The sequence below is a fragment of the Lichtheimia ornata genome (genome assembly GCF_029851405.1).
Source record: "Lichtheimia ornata isolate CBS 291.66 chromosome Unknown scaffold00003, whole genome shotgun sequence".
NCBI lineage: Eukaryota > Fungi > Mucoromycota > Mucoromycetes > Mucorales > Lichtheimiaceae > Lichtheimia > Lichtheimia ornata.
Window position 1 is genome coordinate 1,064,355 of NW_026695323.1, and position 16,640 is coordinate 1,080,994.

A 16,640-nucleotide genomic window follows, 5' to 3' on the forward strand; every position below is an offset into this window, starting at 1 on the left:
CTGGTACGACGATAGGTTTAATATGGCTTTCGGATGATTCATTGGAAAGGTATATGAGGTTGATGATGATGATGATGATGGCTTTCTATGCTTTGGTGTCGTAATGCTTCTTTCCTGAAGTTCGTCGTTTTTTGTTGGGGTTGTCGGCTCTAGGTCGTCTAGCAGCTTTGTGTTTGTTGTCTGGAAGTCGTTTATTGCCGGCAGCGTGGTGAGCATGTAATAGCTTTTGTGTATTTTGCTCTTGGAGCGAAGTATCAATCAAAGATTCACATTTCTCCTTCAATTCCAATCCTTGTTCTTGTGCTGTGGTGAAGATGTGAGGATATCGAAGGCTATAACGCAATCATTCAATTAGTCAATACAGCTCTAGTATGAATAAAAATATACGCATGTACCTTAACCACATGTAAAGCATGATAATCTTGTGCGAATTCTCCAAGTCATTCAAGCCTTCTGGTGTGCGTGGTGGCTTCTCAGGCAACTCAACAAACTGCTCGAGCTCACAGGATTCATCTTGGCTAAACTTTTGTGCCATCTCTTGAAAGGTTGCCACGCACTTTGGTTTGCGGGTTGGTACAGGTGCCATGACCAGCTGGTACCTGTCACGTAAATCCAATGAAATATGATCGATGGCATCTGCCAAAACCTTTTTGACATAGGGTATTAGCTCACCGTTGACGTATCTATATGGTAATTCACTTGCCTTTGTATCATCCAAGTTGCACAAAAAGTAGGTACCACTCACGGTTGCGAGATCTTGGAACCGTTGCTAGAGAGAAATAGTGATGAATACATATCATCCCTTCTCCATGTATAAATTTCACAGCTTACCAGCAAGGTCGAGAACCGGTCATTAGGCATCTGAAGGGCGAAAAGTTCAATGATGTCGATTGTTGGTTGAAGGCCTGCTGACTATGGTTGGTTGATGATAAGTAAAACGAATAACATGGGTCCAAGACAGACGATGGTGGCTTACAGTAAGCATTTGAGTGGGTGAATTCATGGCTTCTTGAACATAGGATAAATCGGCAGGATTGAGTCTAGAAGAGGATTAGGCTCTTGTCCATAAGAAAAAGACATCAACTTGCTTACGTTGTAATTTCTCCTGATGCATAAGCTGTACCAAAGCGTCCAGCACGACCACCAATTTGCTTGAGTTGGGGGAATGTAATGTAGCGTTGTGCCTTTCCATCAAACTTTTGAACCGTGGCAAATACAATACGCTTGATGTTTCTAAAAGAAAATCATTCATGAGCATCATTCCTTGTTAGATAATCATGCAACGTACAAGTTGAGTCCCATGCCAATTGCATCCGAAGCCACAAGCACATTAACAGGGCTTTCAGGGTCGTTGAATGTTTGCGCTTGTAATGCACGTAATTCTATCCATTTGGGTGAATTGTTTGGTTCATAAACGATTACTCTCATACGTACCTGGAGGCAAACCACCATATACGACAGCACATTTCAATCCAGTCTCGAGTTCGATCTTTTGCTTGATATCGAAAATATGGCCGCGTGAAAAGGTGACCACACAATCGCCCTTGCGAATCTTTGTCCAATCATTGTTGAGGGCATACTTGACCACATTGACGGGTGTCAAGCGCTTGTATTCATTGACCTCCACGTGATCACCAAGATCCTCGCAAATATCCTTCACCAATGGCACTGCCGATGCTTCACCACACAAATGAATCTCCTTGGCAGGCAAACCCAACAATGCTTGTGTCCAAGCCCATCCTCGTTGTGGATCAGCAATCATTTGAATTTCATCAATCACCGCCACCTCCAATGGTTTGTGTACGTTGACCATCTCAATCGTTGAACTTGTCAGCGCTGCTGTCGGTGATACTTGTCGTTTTTCCTCGCCAGTCAATAAATTGCATTCCACGCCACCCGTGTTCATCTTTTGAAACACTTCATGTGCCAATAAACGCAAGGGACCGCAATAGACACCCGATTTGGCTTCGGCAAGTCGACGTAATGCATGATACGTTTTGCCGCTGTTGGTAGGGCCCACATGCATGATGATCTTCCTACTCGCTCATTAGATAATACGCACTTGATATAATCACAATACAATCTACATACCTTTGCATTTGTCGTGCTTCGGGAAACCATTCTGCAGGAAACCTTAAATCACTCACTTGCTTTAAGGAACGAAGACTTTCTTGAATATGCTCGGGTAAATGCGGCTCGGCATAATTGTAGAATGATGTCAAGAGGACACGATCGATGGATGCTTTATATATATACACCAATAAATCAATGATACAATAATCCAAACACTAAAAAAGATTTGTACTTACCAATGCCTTCATCCGGATTGTAGCCTTCAAGAACAGCTTTTGCATTACATCCTTCCACATTCCCTTCAAGGGCCTCTGCGACGAATTCACTGGATAGTTGTTTGTGCAACTTGCCGCGGATACCCATGCCAGCTGCTTTCTTTTGTAGCATGCCATTGCTGCGAAATGCTTTGAGTCTTGCCTGTAACACTTTGATCCATGTTATTGATCCTATCCATGATAATGAAAATGCAATGCCTCACCTCTTTTCGCCCATGATAATGTTGGCTTTTGTGTTCGTATCCGTGCAGCGGTCAAGGCTGGTATACCTCGGTGCTTTTGAGTGAGAGATCGGCAAACAGGAGAGGTGGTTGATAATGAAGCACGCGCATGCCATTGCACCCGAGCATGTCGAGTCGATTGCCGGACAAAACAAGTTGTACGTTGAAGAATGCAAAGATACTGTTCAATCATGAGCCGATCGCAGTAGTGTTGGAAGAAAGCGCGAAGGACGTCGGTTGTCAAAGCAGAGAGAAATACCCAAATTTGGAGATGGCTTGTTGATGCCGCACGGCTTTTCTTGTTCTCCCCCCCACCCCTCCACTCCTTGCAGTGACCACTTCCAGTAGGTGGCCAACCCATTCATGTACATAAACAGCCTCTTGCTACAACAATTACATCTTACTCTCGCGTAAATTAACTCCCTTTATTATACGAGTACCATAAAAAAGAGATCCCAAAAGTCGTGGGAGGCTTTGAAAAAGTTCAAGAGCATCTAGCAAATGTTTCATGTGAGGATGAACAATACAAAGGGCATTTGGGGAAGACTTGTTGAGAAGAAGCACGCATTGTTACAAGAATCTGGATGGCTCATTGACATGGAGACGATGGTAACCATGGTATGAATGGCAAACACGTGATCGTGTTGCTAGGAAAATGAAAGATTATGCCAAGTAACCATCCCTTGTGATACGTATGACTCTTTGTGATCCCATTCAACCAACAATGGACTCATTGAAGAAATTTGACTTATATGATACACTTTGATGATTATGTTTTATGTGAATGAATGAGACAAGGTGGGGATGACAAGGAGGTGGTGGTGGGAGAATGTGAGAGATTGAGATGCGTGTATATACTACTCCAATGTCATATGTATCTAAACTACCACTATTCGGGAGGTGGGGATGATGAGTTGCAGGTAAAAAGTTGAATGTAGTGAAGGCTCGGACATTGACGGGCATAATGATAATAGATGATGATGCGAATGTTGTTGTTGTTGTTGGTACACACCCTTAACTCGATTCCCGAATTTACTTTGACTTGTTCCGTTTCATTGAAGGTTCAGTAGAATCCACATCCATGTTGCTCAAAGTCCTTCCCATGAACGATAACTCATTACCCACATGTCGTCGCTTTAGGGTATCACCCATGTTTTCTTGATGTTGTTGTTGTTGCTGATGAGGATGCACCATCCATGGAGATGCCATCATAGATCCATAAGGTACGCGTGGCGATAATGTAGGAGGTGTAAAGGTGAATTGAGTATTAGGATCGATCTGGAATATACTCTTATCAACCATGGCATCTTGATGTTTTTGGTCGGGTGTAGGCGTGGAAAGATGGTTGTGAGTGGTAGTCGTGTGGGTGGAGGTATTGTTGGTGGTTGTAGTAGCAGCAGCAGCAGCAGCAGTGGTTGTGGTGGTACTTGTAGAAGGAGGGTTGGAGCCATCTAGAACACCATCTGATCCAAGCTCTGCCATGAGCTGCTCGTCTTTGCGTTGTGCGAATTCGAGTAAATCCTCCACGGCAATGTGTGTTGATCCGTGAGCATGGGTCCGTGTAAACTCGAATAGGTCCTGGAAGGCTTGTTGGTAGCCGGCAGCATAACCTCGACGATTCTGTGCTAAGGCGTCTTTGTACAAGTTGGTCACTTTGACAGCCGCTGCTTTGAACGAATCCATGAGCGCATGTTCGGTCGATTCGTACGAATTCAAAATAGATCGGTTATCCATGAAGGGAAAGTAGAGCAAAAACGAAAGAAAAAAGAGACAGCGAGAAGAAAGGGATGGAGATGGAAATACCACAAGCCAAATTTCAAAGGTCCTCCAGCAATGAAACAATAAAACGTCATGAATGGTATCTTTATTTGCAATGTAATAAATGCTAAATGGTCTAAAAGCAATGAGAATGATATCACCACATGGTTGATAGATAAGATGATGAAGGTGGTAAATAGTCAACATGTCGCTTGGTCATCTTGAGTTGAAAGAGTCCTTGGTATCCTTCATGTTCGGTATCACTCATAGCAACATGTATCGATCCATTGGCATTTGGATTCACGCACCGTATATGTGTACCTCGGATGAATTGATCCAGTGATCCCTATGAAAGAGTACTATTAAGTTGACATTCCATCTCCTTCTCTTCTCTTCTCTTCTCTTCTCTTACCGTTAGAATATTTCGCACTTCAATGAATTCAGGCTCAAATGCAATGATGTATGGGTAACATAGTGCAAACGAATCCGGCATTCCTTCCCACTCTATCGTACAACGCGATCGTTTTAATCGTCCACGCTGATCCACGAAAAATGCAAATTCTATAATGCAATTGTGTTAGTCATGATCATCCTTGAACTGCCCATTGTTGCTGCTTCTCACCATTGTAACACACAAGATACTCAGCAAACTGGATGCGATAAATAGAAATAGGTCGTAGATCTTGCCGTGAAAAAACAAACGCTAATTCCTCATCATCAGGATCCAAAAGTGCTACAAGACATACTCGGGTCAATACACTACTACAATTTGTGATTTAGAGTCACTTACCTTGAACCTCAAAGGATTTCATATCAATGACACCAATTTCTTGAGGACAAGAGACGCACATTTTTGTCTTTAGCAAGCTGATGGCGGATGCTTCACTTGGAAGATAAAGATCCTTGTACGGTCGTAAATTCTCGGAACCCGGTCGCACCAAACGCTGAATAAAAGTCCTCTTGCTTTTCTTATCTTCTTCGACAGCAACAGGCTCCAGGACACGAATTGTCGTAGGTGTCAATGCACTAAGCTTTACAACGCATACAAGCGTTTTGCCCATGCTTTCACCGATATGGAAAAAGGCGCAATGTTGACTAAGGGGCCGAGTGCGTTTGGCTTGCAGCTCGCCTGCTTTGACCATATCAATCGGGAACGCCCATAATGTCTTGTCCGAAAGCACCAATAATTCTCCATTATCTACAATGCCGACTTGATAGACTTTTTCCACAGACATGATCCGCTTGACGGTGCTTTCTTCTTCTTCTTCTTCATCCACCTCATCCACTTCTTGACGTGTTTCCTTTGGATACTTGCAAGAATAAACACCTTGATCAGAGCCAACAATGATTTGTCGATCCCCATTTGCCTCCCCTAATAGAAATTCCAATCAATACACCAGTGCAGGTATAAAAAGTGTGACAACATACGCAAAATGGCTGAGCTATGGATTTTGTTGCTCAAAGTAAAGCTGCCTTGGACGAGTGGCTTCAACACAAAAACGCGTCGGTTCTCGGCAATGATAGCTTGTTGCGCTTTCACTTTTTCAATCCATGCCTTTTGTGTCGATAAAGATGATGTATACAATGTCAATGGTGGAGAACCACGACGACCATGGTGATAAAACGTGATTGAATGATTGCCAGATTTGCTGCTGGATATGCCAATTTCTGATGCTGAAGGTTTAGGCGATATCGAATTGTGATTTGATAAAAGCGTGGCAGATCGACTATATGGTAAAATGACACTTGTACGCTTGTTGCGATCCTTCATGCCAGATACTTGTATTGAGAGAAGCTCGAGAGGTATAGGCTTGTAAAGATGGGTGAGTCTCTTTTACATTATAGATTTTACCTTTAGCTTACCTTCCTGTACACCTTGTAGTATTCCATATGATTATAATACTTGATCTTTGCAAACACCAAATAGTGATCAAAAAGGAAGACTTGAAGGTCTGATGAATCCGATAGCGTATTGCCCTTTCGCCGTAACCTTCCCTTCATGACGAGTTCGCGTCCTGGTTCCCGAAGTTTCAGGTCCTATTACCCATCATGAGCCATTACGGTCCCCTATTTGCCAATAACAAAAGCGTACCACATAGTCAGCGTGTGTCTTGAAAGATAATCGTTCCTCAATTTGTTGCAAGTTGAAGATGTTTTCACATTTGCCGGTCTCAGTGTTGACTTGTATCAGGTATTCAGAAATCATCTCCATGATTTGAGGAATAAGCTCGTAATCAGGATTATCTGGCTCGGTGCGCTTGAGGATCTCACGCAATAGCAAGTTGTATCTTCCAAGGCGAGTGGTGGGCTTGGTCAAATAGCCATTCAATTCGAGTCGTCTTGATTCAGGTTTGCGTTCTGTATCCTATACATACATACCCCGCTGCCTGATAAGCTCTTTTTGTTGCATAAACCATTCACTATTGACCGCTCTCTATTTACCTCTACAAACTGGGCAAATTGAGGATTGCGCTTTTTCTCGAGCTCGAAATTGAATTTGCCGATCACTTGATGGGCGCCATAAGCAACGAAGGGGTCAAACTCGCAAACATACTCGAGCAACACGTCGCCAATTCTTGAAACCAAATGGTCCTCCTTTTGTCGTTCAATCAATGCACGCGAGAGACGTGAATTCACTTTTTCAATGTCAGCCATGTTCCAAAAGACTTCTTGTACAAAATGCTCTCGTCGTTCATCAGGAATGATATCTTCTGTAATCAAGGGCTTGACCCAGAACTAAAGAAAACATGGGGTCATCATCATGCTATGCATTCGCAAAAACTCCAAAGCTTACATTGTGTACATATTGAAGATCACGCACAAAGTCTTGCTCAGTATGGATCAACTCGTATATGCATTCCTGGCGCTTTCGCTCTTGAGCAGGTGTGATGTCCAATATCTCTTGGGGTACGCTGTGCATCCATAATGCCCGATGTTCCTGTGTAGATTGTATTTGCTTATTAGCCGATGACTGTAAGAGAAGCAATGGATGGATTTACCTTTTCTTGTAACGAGCTTTGGCTTTGGGTACGCCTTAAACCCTACAATGGATGTATGTGAATCATTTGTTATGCATGAGGAGATAGCCTTTTTCTTACCTTGGACGCTTTACGAGGACACGTGGCACTATAGCATAGTTTGTCTCTGGAGCAGGTTGGGGAATAGCAATCGGTGAGAACAGTGAACACGCCTGTTGGGACATTATAATCTTTTATGAACGTGGTGTGGTAAGTATCATTGATCTCCACGCTAATGATAATAAATTACTCACCCTCCATGTCACGTTTGTGATCACCATCATTGCCTTCTAATCCCATCGGAATACCAATCTCTTCACGGAAACGGTAAAGTTCATCAGGCGAATCACGGAGGCGATGTTCATAATTGACATCGTGCAGAAAATTTTGTGCATCCAAGGCCCGTCCCACCAATAATGCCAAGTTGCGATCATGCGTTCGTAATATCAATAGCAACCGATCCTAAATGAAAACGTCAAGGAGAGTCCATTTTCCAAGAGAGAGAATAACATACCACTGCTTCTTTTCCTTCAAAGACATTATGATGCTCAATATCATTCTTACGAATGGTCCTAATACTCAGCCGCCGATACAGCTCACGTGCCACCAAAGATAGCATTGCGGGGTATACCATCGGTTGTTGTTGTTGACGAACATTGGAAGCTCGATATGCATAAATGGATCGTCGTTGCTCTTCCCGTTTTTGTTGCATTCGAAGAAAGATGGATTGTCGTGATGATGATGATGAGCCTTGTCGTGAATGATCATCGCTCACAGAGGGTGACATGGGTGGAAGTTCATTATCAAAGTCCCCAAGAGTTGACATTGTATCGCGACGACCCAGTGTTACATTGGAATCAGATCGACTATGTTTCATGCGTGGAAAGGCTTGTGTATGTGTTATTTAACGAATGCATATCATTTCCCATCCCCTCCTTTACCTTGATCTGGTACAGCGTCATTGTTGGGAGTATAATCCACAGTCGTACATGTATCAATGGAAACGGCTTCAGAACCTCGTCGCGTAAAGCCATGGTGATTGGTGGACGTTTCAGGTGAAAGAAGGAAATCGTCGTCTGTAGATGGTTGTAGTGTTGATGATGATGATGGTGGTGGTGGTGGTGGTGGGTGTGTGCTGGTAGGTGGTGCTGCTGCTAAACCGGGTATGTCGGAAGGCAGGGATATAGATGATGATAATTGATGATGTAGATCATTGGGTGTGTCGGGTGAAAATAGCTCACTATTGTTGTCATGATTTGTCGTAGGAACAACGCACACAATCGATGAAGGAGGTCGATCCTGAAAGTCGAAATCATCATCTTCCTCCTCTTCCTCTTCCTCTTTGTTGGTGTTTAGCATGGTGTTGAGGGGCGTGTTTGGATATAGACTATTCAAGTGGATAATGCTGGATGTGCGTATAGGTGGTACTTTGACTTTACCACCAGTTGGCGGTGGCGGTGGCATGTGGGATGTTGATCGATATGATGCTGCTGCTGAAGACGACCGTTGTTGTTGTTGTTGTTGTTGTTGTGTTGATGGAAATGGTAATAAACTTTTACGGTTGTAAGGCGCTGCCAAGCTCTGTTGTCTCACTGGTAACCGCTGTTGAACATAACTCTTTCGAATCGCTTCTGGCATCCGTGCACCAAATGGCATTTCCTGAACTGGCATTGTGGGTGAAGGAGGTTTGCTTTTCCGATGAATCGCGTGTGGCCCTTGTTGCGTATACTCGAGAGTCTCTTGCTCTACATTGTCTGGTTCGGCGATGGCAGGTGGTAGATGTGCATCGGGGCTACTCATATTTCGTCGTAGTAACCATATAGGAAGGACTGAAAAGGAATTGTGGTCAACAAGTAGCTACAAGCAATTAAGTTTCAAACACAGCCTATGTGCCATGAAATTGTATGTGCATGAGTCGCCCTATTATCACCATCAGGAACCACCATCCATAAGGGAGAAGAAGACCTCTGCTCGAATTTGATAGTTTTGCATCTCATTTGGAATAAAAGAATTGTTTGGTATTCCAAAAGAGTTGGCACCATAAACAATGCTGCAAGTGTCATTAAACTAAAGGGCTTGAGCTATGTACGTGGGTCATGTTCGCACGTGTTTCTCTGAAAAAAGTGACATTATTATCTACCACCATGAATAATGAAATGATGCATTGCTATGTACACCCGCAACTCGGATACTATTATCTACGTATTCCTCCAATCGCATCATTTTAGCTACCGTCCCTGTGCAACTGAATCCCATGACACTATCATGGTGGCATTTAGAATGTTCTTGTGCATCATCGATGATACTGATCAGCATGATCTTTTTCTTTTTCATGCAATCCCATCTCCTTCCTTACTGCGAAACACATTCTATATCATGGATCAGTCATATTGATACTTGCTTCAATGATGTTAACCTTTCATTGACAATGTAGGTTGTTGTCATGATGATCCAGAGATAAACAATATGTGGGAGGCTGTGCTACGTTTGACAACATGACGAAACATCTGTCGGAGTGGTTGGCTTGAGCATCTTTCACGTCTCACCTTTTGCCCCTCTCTGTGAGCTGACCGAGGGTTGTAAAAAAAAGGCCACGCCCATACACAGCCCTTGTTTTTTCTCCCCCTTTCTTCTTTTCCCCGTCTTCGATACCCTTCGTCACCGATCGTTGCTCCACACGAATCTCGGCCATGGTCATTAGTAAACTTCGAAACCTGGTGGCAGATCCCGACTTTCCACGTCAAGAACAACTCGAGAACCTGCGTTATTACAAGTACGCAGCTACCGATAAGTCCTTGCTTACAAAATACGTTTTACGTCATTATTGGAATTGGGCTGTTACTTTATTTCCTCGATGGATCGCGTAAGTACATAACACGCTGTTTATGGGAAAAAGGTACCAATGCATATATACACATCATCTATTATAGTCCTAATCTGATCACGTTAACCGGTTTGATCTTGATGATGATCAATGTGGTGATTATACTGGTGGTGGTACCTGATTTACGCTATGAACAAGATACCCCTCAATGGATCTACTTTTCCTTCGCTGCCGGCCTGTGGCTTTATTCAACGCTTGATAATGTGGATGGCAAACAAGCACGACGTACAGGAACCTCTTCTCCGCTTGGCGAATTGTTTGATCATGGATGTGACGCCATCAATTGCACATACGTTGCATTGCTTCAAGCAGCTGCACTAGGTGTAGGCCACAGCATAGAGGCTGCCATCTTATTCTTGGTGACCGTGGTTGGTTTTTACTTGTCGACTGCTGAGGAGTATTATACGGGCGTATTGTATTTGGGTATTGTAAATGGTCCCACGGAAGGCATTCTCGTGTCGTGCCTTGCGTTTGTATGGTCTGGATTTTTTGGTAAGTACATAGAGCTGAAAGAGGTATGTATGAGTTCTTCAAGCTAATGGGATTGGATTGGATTCAAGGTGCTGGTTCATGGCATATACCACTGGGTGACATTGATTGTCTTTCTTGGCTTGCCCGTATCCTTGGCGATAACACAACGGGTGCTCAAATCTTTGTTTGGGGCATGGTGTTCTTTTTTGCTTTCACACATTGCCCAATGTGGTGAGTTTTATATATACGTTGCTGCATCGATTGCTGTTTACTCAATTCTTGTAATACAATAATAATAGCTTCTACTCCATCTTCAAGGCCACAAGTGGAAAGCGACTCAAGCAAAGACTTGCCATCTTTATGAATGTCCTCTACCCTATCACGCTCTACACGTTAGCTGTTACTTTGTGGATCGCGTCCCCTTACTCGTATGTGCTCAAGGAGGAACATTACATTCTTTTTGTTGTCACTGTCGGCATTTTGTTTGGCTTGATGGCTTCCAACATCATCCTGGCACATCTCACAAAATCGCCTTTCCCATCCTTCCCTGGTATTCTCGGTACATTATGGCTCTTGGTGACTCTTATCGCCGTAGTACCTTCCATTACAGGCTGGTAAGTTTATTGAGGAGGATGGACATTGAGAGATCAGGTTATTGAAGCTTTATACGATTCAGGCGCATCATATCGGCGAATATGGAACATTTGGCATTGTGGATACTCTTTGGCTCCTCTGTGATTATCTATGGTGTGTGGGCCTCCATGGTCATCGATGGCTTTTGTCGCTTTTTGGGCATCTCATGTTTAGTGATCCCCACAGCTACTACTACTACTACTTCTTCATCAGGTAAGATTTGGACTACTATCCTAGTACGCGTCTCTGATCATTTTTTTCATAGCTAATGTAGCAGAGCAAGACGCATTATTGCAAGCCCAAGAAGAAGGCAATAACAACACAACCTCCAATAACAGCCAACAACAAACGAATGGCTATAATACCTTTGCATAAAGATAATCTATTTTCTTGATTTCCCAAAGAATACATAAAATAAAAGACTCTATTTACACGTACAATTGACCTATGAGGTGGGATAGCCGTAAAAGGGGTAGTACTAATTCATGCCCAAACATTTTTAGCAGCAGCTGTTGCCGACAACTTCTCTTTCAAAAATGGACACCTTATACAACCAATCGAGCGATGCACTCAGCACATTGGGCGATGTATGGGACAAGATCCTTGCGGTAGTGCAATCAGTGTCTGAAGCTGCTAGCGAGTCATTACGGAGCGAACCCAATCTTGTTCAGCTGCAAAAGGATCGAAGGGAACTGGATGCACTGTTTGACACTCTTAAGAAGCAAGTTGCTTGGATCCAAGAGAATAAGAGCGCTCTCAATACTATTCAAGATACCCCGGATAATGAAATAGAACAAGAGTTAAAGGAACAAAAGGAGCTACGAGAGGTATAGGGGACGCGTTGCTAGGAGACGTGAATGTGTGTGTGGATACAACTCTAATCCCTCCTGTTGTAGACATCCGATCGATTATCCGACCAGATCAAGCGTTTATTAAGTCAATCTTATGCCTTACAATTCCAAACCGACATGTTACTTGCTTCTAGTCATGATCATTCGCTTAAGGATATATAATACAGCGAGTTTCTTTATTACGTCTATTGTTGCTATAGCTATACTAGGCTGATTTGTCTTTTGTTAATCGAGGCACTGTTAAATGACCCACCAGTAGTTGAGAGAGCAAGAATAAGATGATGGAAAAGATAATGAAAAGTTCGGATATACAAAAATGGCTGATACTCATGCCAATCTCGAGCCAGCTTCCATAATCAGTGACAAAGTAGAAAAAGTTGATTGTTTGCACATCCGATACAGCCATCACTGTTAATAGCAAGCTGAATGATCCAAGGTCCAGGCTCACGCTCAATACTCCAAGGACAGCGGACACAACACAGAATGGTATCAAAATCTTGGTGATGAGCAGTGCCGTCATTGAGAATGGGTTGAAGACCGTAATGAAACGATACACGCTTGACAATGAAAAGCTGCTCAAGGATGCCACGTTGCCAGTACCGAAAAACGCCACTTCGATAAAGAACATGAACATCAAGGCCGCTCGAATATCGCTTGATTGCATGGGCCGCTTCGTCGAAGTGCGTGTGCCACAATAAAGCATGCGTTCCGTTTCAAGCCATAAGAGAATGGTGGAGCAAAAGCAGACATAGAACAACATCTCGTAAGATATGCTGAGAAGTGTCATGAGCGGAGCAAAAGCAAGACAAATGCTTAATAGCCGTGCCAAATAATGCTCATCGTGAGGACCACGGTGGATAAAAGGTAACAAGGTCGAAGTGCCTAATGAAAAGTTACGTGAATAACAATCAAATCATCTTTTCGATCAAGCATAAAAAATTTACCAACGATAGCCCAGCTTGCCCATTGATTCAATACTGGTAGACCTTCACGCCGTTCTAAACTTTTCGATGTTGAATAAACCAATGCAACACTGATAAGATTGATGATAAGCTAAATACATGAATTGTCAGTGCAAGTGCCCAAATAAGCATGTGTGCGGGTGTCTCATGTACCTGGAATTTGGTCAAAGCATTGAGCTTGTTGCTAACGTGTCCAGTAATTTTCAGCTTGTAGAGAGCAGCCGATCCCAAAAGCACACCAAAGAGTCCACCCATGACGCTATTCTCAAGATATGAGTATCAGGGTCGCTTTGATCCAATCCTCTACATCACTTACACAAGATTGATATCTTCTCCTTTTTCGACCGGCAAGAGTGTGAAAACACTTGTACTAATGCAAGCCAATGCCCAAGCTGAGAGTAAAAGTGGATGCTTTTGACGCATTTGTGCTGGCATTGTCAAAGGCCATCCTGAAGCGAGCACGAAACAAACCGATAGCACCTCACGCCGGAAAAAGCTATAGACCTATTATAGAAAGCCAAAGATGAGAATGCAAATATACATAGAATCCACAAATCGTACTTACCAAAGCTTCGAGAACAACGATAACAGCTGCACAAGTGAAAACAAACTTGGTGATGCCAGCGTTAGCAGCGAGTCGTAAGCCGATAATGAGAGTGCTCTTGTTATGGATAGCTCGGTTCCAGAAGAAGATCGGGAATGTAATATAAGCATAGTAAATCGAAGGCATCTTTTGAACCCACAGCATGGCTCCCAACAAAATGAAAACCAACACGGATAGCATGTTGATCTATCAGCATAAAGGATTAGTTTTGGGATAGCAGACAACGTGAATCGAAAGAGAGGAATAATTACCACCAAAGTAGTCATCTTGTTTGGAGTCTTGATGTTCGCCTGGTTGAGCACATGGTTCCGTATCAAGAACTCTGTACAATAAATACACCAGCCAACATAGCCAATGGTGATCACGCTGCGTAAGAATAGCCAATCGTACGTTTGGAAGTAACGTAAACCACGCAAGCATAATTGAATCAGGTCCTTTGATAACAACTCGGCTCGAAGATATTCCTGGGCATCAATGCGTTGTCGGATCTCATCCACAAAAGTTGCTGGATCATTCAAACCCGATAAGGGGGCAAATGGTCTAAAGAAGAGCTCATTCTTTTCCTTTTCATCTAAGAGATGTGTTTTAGTATATATGACAATAGGAAGCTCTTTGAGTAGGGCATACCATGCTTCACTTGGAATTGGGCGAGAATTTCACGAGCATTGGCAAAAATGGCTTCTGAACGGAATTGTTCATTGTTCTCCAAATAAGACAATGGAAGCTGGCCGACTGAATTGACGGGTGTATCGATGCCAACCAAAGTCGCCATAAGAGGAGCAATATCAGCTTGCAAGACATCATCCCGTTGCCATTCCTTCAAATCCGAATCCATTGAAAAATCATCGTGGCCTAATCCCGTCTTGAGAGGTCCACGAATACCAGCGCCCCAAGCAATCAAGGGTGTGCGTGTATTATCAGGATGGCCATCACCATGAGCTCCTCGGTTATTCATGCCATGATCTGCCGTGAAGATATAGCTCGTACGCCCATCATTGTTATAGAAATCATCAAAGAGCTTTACAATCTCTTCAATACCACGATCGACTAGCTTGATGTTGTTGTGATATTCTTCTGAATGAGGGCGAAAACCATGACCATTGGTATCCAATCCAAGAAGATGAAGGAAGAAAACAATCTTTTTCTCTCGCAACTGCTTGTTGAGTTCCTGATCGTGCTTGGCTCTAGCAAATAAATCCTTGACATGGTCGAACACCCAAGTATCCAAATGAGATGACTCTAAGAGCGAGCGAGGGGGAGGGTGAATAAGAGTTGGATCCTATTTTCACTGGGGATTGTAGTTTTCTTACCTCCTGCAAAGTCTTCAAACTTGGGTGGATACATGAACGTTTCTACTCGATTGGGATCGCTTGCACCGTGTTGAAACATGGGAAGAATATCCGGTGAACCAAAAGACCACGTGTGATGTGATTGATTAAAGACCGAGTCGAAATTGACAGGATTCATTGTCCAACCTAGTATAAAACACACACACAACTTACTTAATTACCCTCACTCACTTGGATATCCTTTTTCCTCTCGTACCTGTTGTAACAGCACTAACATCCTCATAGAAACCAGCAATGATAGCGACATGACCAGGTCTTGATTCGGTTGGCACACGCGTATGAGACACACCCCAGCTGCCCTTGTTTCGCATAATCTCTCGCAGGAACGGTGCTCGATATTGACCTTCACGTTCGACAATCTTATCAGCACGTAAACCATCGGCTAGAAACACAACCCAGTGTCAATGGAGGCCCTTTCACGTTGAATGATGATGAGGTCGCTTTACTTGCCAACAAAGAGAACGAGTCGATCTGCTGGTGCAGGCAATGGATTGCTCTGTGGTGTCATGCCATGGACGATGGGTGACGTGAAATAGATATCAAAGATGCTGAACAAATAGACGACATGGAACACAATGCCGATCAGCAGCAGCAGCCCTGTTTGTCCCATTGCTGTGCTGTGTTCTTGGTATTAATGGAAGGAACAGCCCTCTCCCGCGTTTGCCACAGTTAAACTCCTCCCTCGTCGGCACATGTTGCACACGTCAACTAGATTCATGCATTCAATAAAGATAAGGATTGTCATTTACTAGCTGCCCTGATTGCTCGCTTCGATCGTACTTCTCATTGAGTGGCTTCTCACTACCTATCGAGTAATGATCTTATGATAAGCTTACACGTTTACGTCTCGCAATCACGTTACAATCTCGTGGTATCATCTTTATTACTCAGGAACCTAAAACCCTTTGCTATCCATATCTTTGTGGTATGTAATACATATCAGCTTTTGATTTCCGTTGGATGTAGGTCTAGCAACCATTTTCGCCCCACCAACAATGAAACCAATCATAGCAAAAAGCCCAAAATTGTCCACTGTTGTTCATAGACATGCGACCATTCAGGATGGTAGGCCTTAATTAGATACGCGCAATCAATTTCCATCATTCATATTGTGAAAAATAAGCATTGGAGATTCGAATGAAACGGATGCCCCTGGTGTTTGTCCACCGCTTTATCATCACAGGCACTACTTATCCCCGTTACTCTGCACACCTCTCTTTCCGCTATCGTGCCTTACTTTGATCGCTAACACCGTTAAAATCCAAGTCTGTGTGAACATCATCAAAATGGATCCTCCTTTACGTTGGATCAGTGTGAGACATTAAATGGTCTTTGTGATGATTCATAGTGCTTCATTGTTGTCCAACTTTCATTATCGTGGTCATCTTCATTGTGACATTTGACCTTTGTAATAAGGTAAATCCTGATTTATTGCTTGTTGAATCCATATCCACTCTTCTTTTGTTGGAGCATGAATGCGGAGGACATAGGGTACTATTCTCAAATCATTCTCGACGCCAGACTATGTTGCCAAAATGTATA

The 16,640-nt window shown here is 43.2% G+C and overlaps 6 protein-coding genes across 6 annotated transcripts; 2 read left to right on the forward strand and 4 right to left on the reverse strand.

The window, feature by feature from the left end:
* Window positions 1–85: 85 nt before the first annotated feature.
* O0I10_001382 (uncharacterized protein) lies at window positions 86–2,762 on the reverse strand (the record flags this gene model as incomplete). The annotated part of the gene is made up of 11 exons (XM_058481479.1): window positions 86–332; window positions 396–646; window positions 704–769; window positions 832–912; window positions 977–1,040; window positions 1,093–1,233; window positions 1,289–1,382; window positions 1,435–2,036; window positions 2,092–2,242; window positions 2,310–2,498; window positions 2,552–2,762. 11 exons carry the CDS (start codon window positions 2,760–2,762, stop codon window positions 86–88), a joined length of 2,097 nt encoding a protein of 698 aa, XP_058348117.1.
* Window positions 2,763–3,601: 839 nt separating this feature from the next.
* On the reverse strand, window positions 3,602–4,303 carry O0I10_001383 (uncharacterized protein; the record flags this gene model as incomplete). Its single annotated transcript, XM_058481480.1, has 1 exon — window positions 3,602–4,303. One exon carries the CDS (start codon window positions 4,301–4,303, stop codon window positions 3,602–3,604), a length of 702 nt encoding a protein of 233 aa, XP_058348118.1.
* A 181-nt stretch (window positions 4,304–4,484) lies between these two features.
* Window positions 4,485–9,144, reverse strand: O0I10_001384 (uncharacterized protein; the record flags this gene model as incomplete). The annotated part of the gene is made up of 14 exons (XM_058481481.1): window positions 4,485–4,673; window positions 4,740–4,888; window positions 4,950–5,060; window positions 5,118–5,699; window positions 5,756–6,137; window positions 6,191–6,364; window positions 6,420–6,692; window positions 6,770–7,063; window positions 7,122–7,265; window positions 7,327–7,368; window positions 7,426–7,535; window positions 7,599–7,806; window positions 7,859–8,232; window positions 8,286–9,144. The coding sequence occupies 14 exons, from the start codon at window positions 9,142–9,144 to the stop codon at window positions 4,485–4,487; spliced, it is 3,891 nt and encodes a 1,296-aa protein (XP_058348119.1).
* An 890-nt stretch (window positions 9,145–10,034) lies between these two features.
* Window positions 10,035–11,707, forward strand: O0I10_001385 (uncharacterized protein; the record flags this gene model as incomplete). The annotated part of the gene is made up of 6 exons (XM_058481482.1): window positions 10,035–10,207; window positions 10,275–10,720; window positions 10,789–10,930; window positions 10,999–11,313; window positions 11,376–11,545; window positions 11,598–11,707. The coding sequence occupies 6 exons, from the start codon at window positions 10,035–10,037 to the stop codon at window positions 11,705–11,707; spliced, it is 1,356 nt and encodes a 451-aa protein (XP_058348120.1).
* A 161-nt stretch (window positions 11,708–11,868) lies between these two features.
* Window positions 11,869–12,345, forward strand: O0I10_001386 (uncharacterized protein; the record flags this gene model as incomplete). The annotated part of the gene is made up of 2 exons (XM_058481483.1): window positions 11,869–12,159; window positions 12,229–12,345. 2 exons carry the CDS (start codon window positions 11,869–11,871, stop codon window positions 12,343–12,345), a joined length of 408 nt encoding a protein of 135 aa, XP_058348121.1.
* A 43-nt stretch (window positions 12,346–12,388) lies between these two features.
* On the reverse strand, window positions 12,389–15,708 carry O0I10_001387 (uncharacterized protein; the record flags this gene model as incomplete). Its single annotated transcript, XM_058481484.1, has 10 exons — window positions 12,389–13,065; window positions 13,128–13,236; window positions 13,299–13,404; window positions 13,462–13,649; window positions 13,711–13,935; window positions 14,001–14,320; window positions 14,377–14,988; window positions 15,060–15,224; window positions 15,295–15,480; window positions 15,549–15,708. 10 exons carry the CDS (start codon window positions 15,706–15,708, stop codon window positions 12,389–12,391), a joined length of 2,748 nt encoding a protein of 915 aa, XP_058348122.1.
* Window positions 15,709–16,640: the final 932 nt, after the last annotated feature.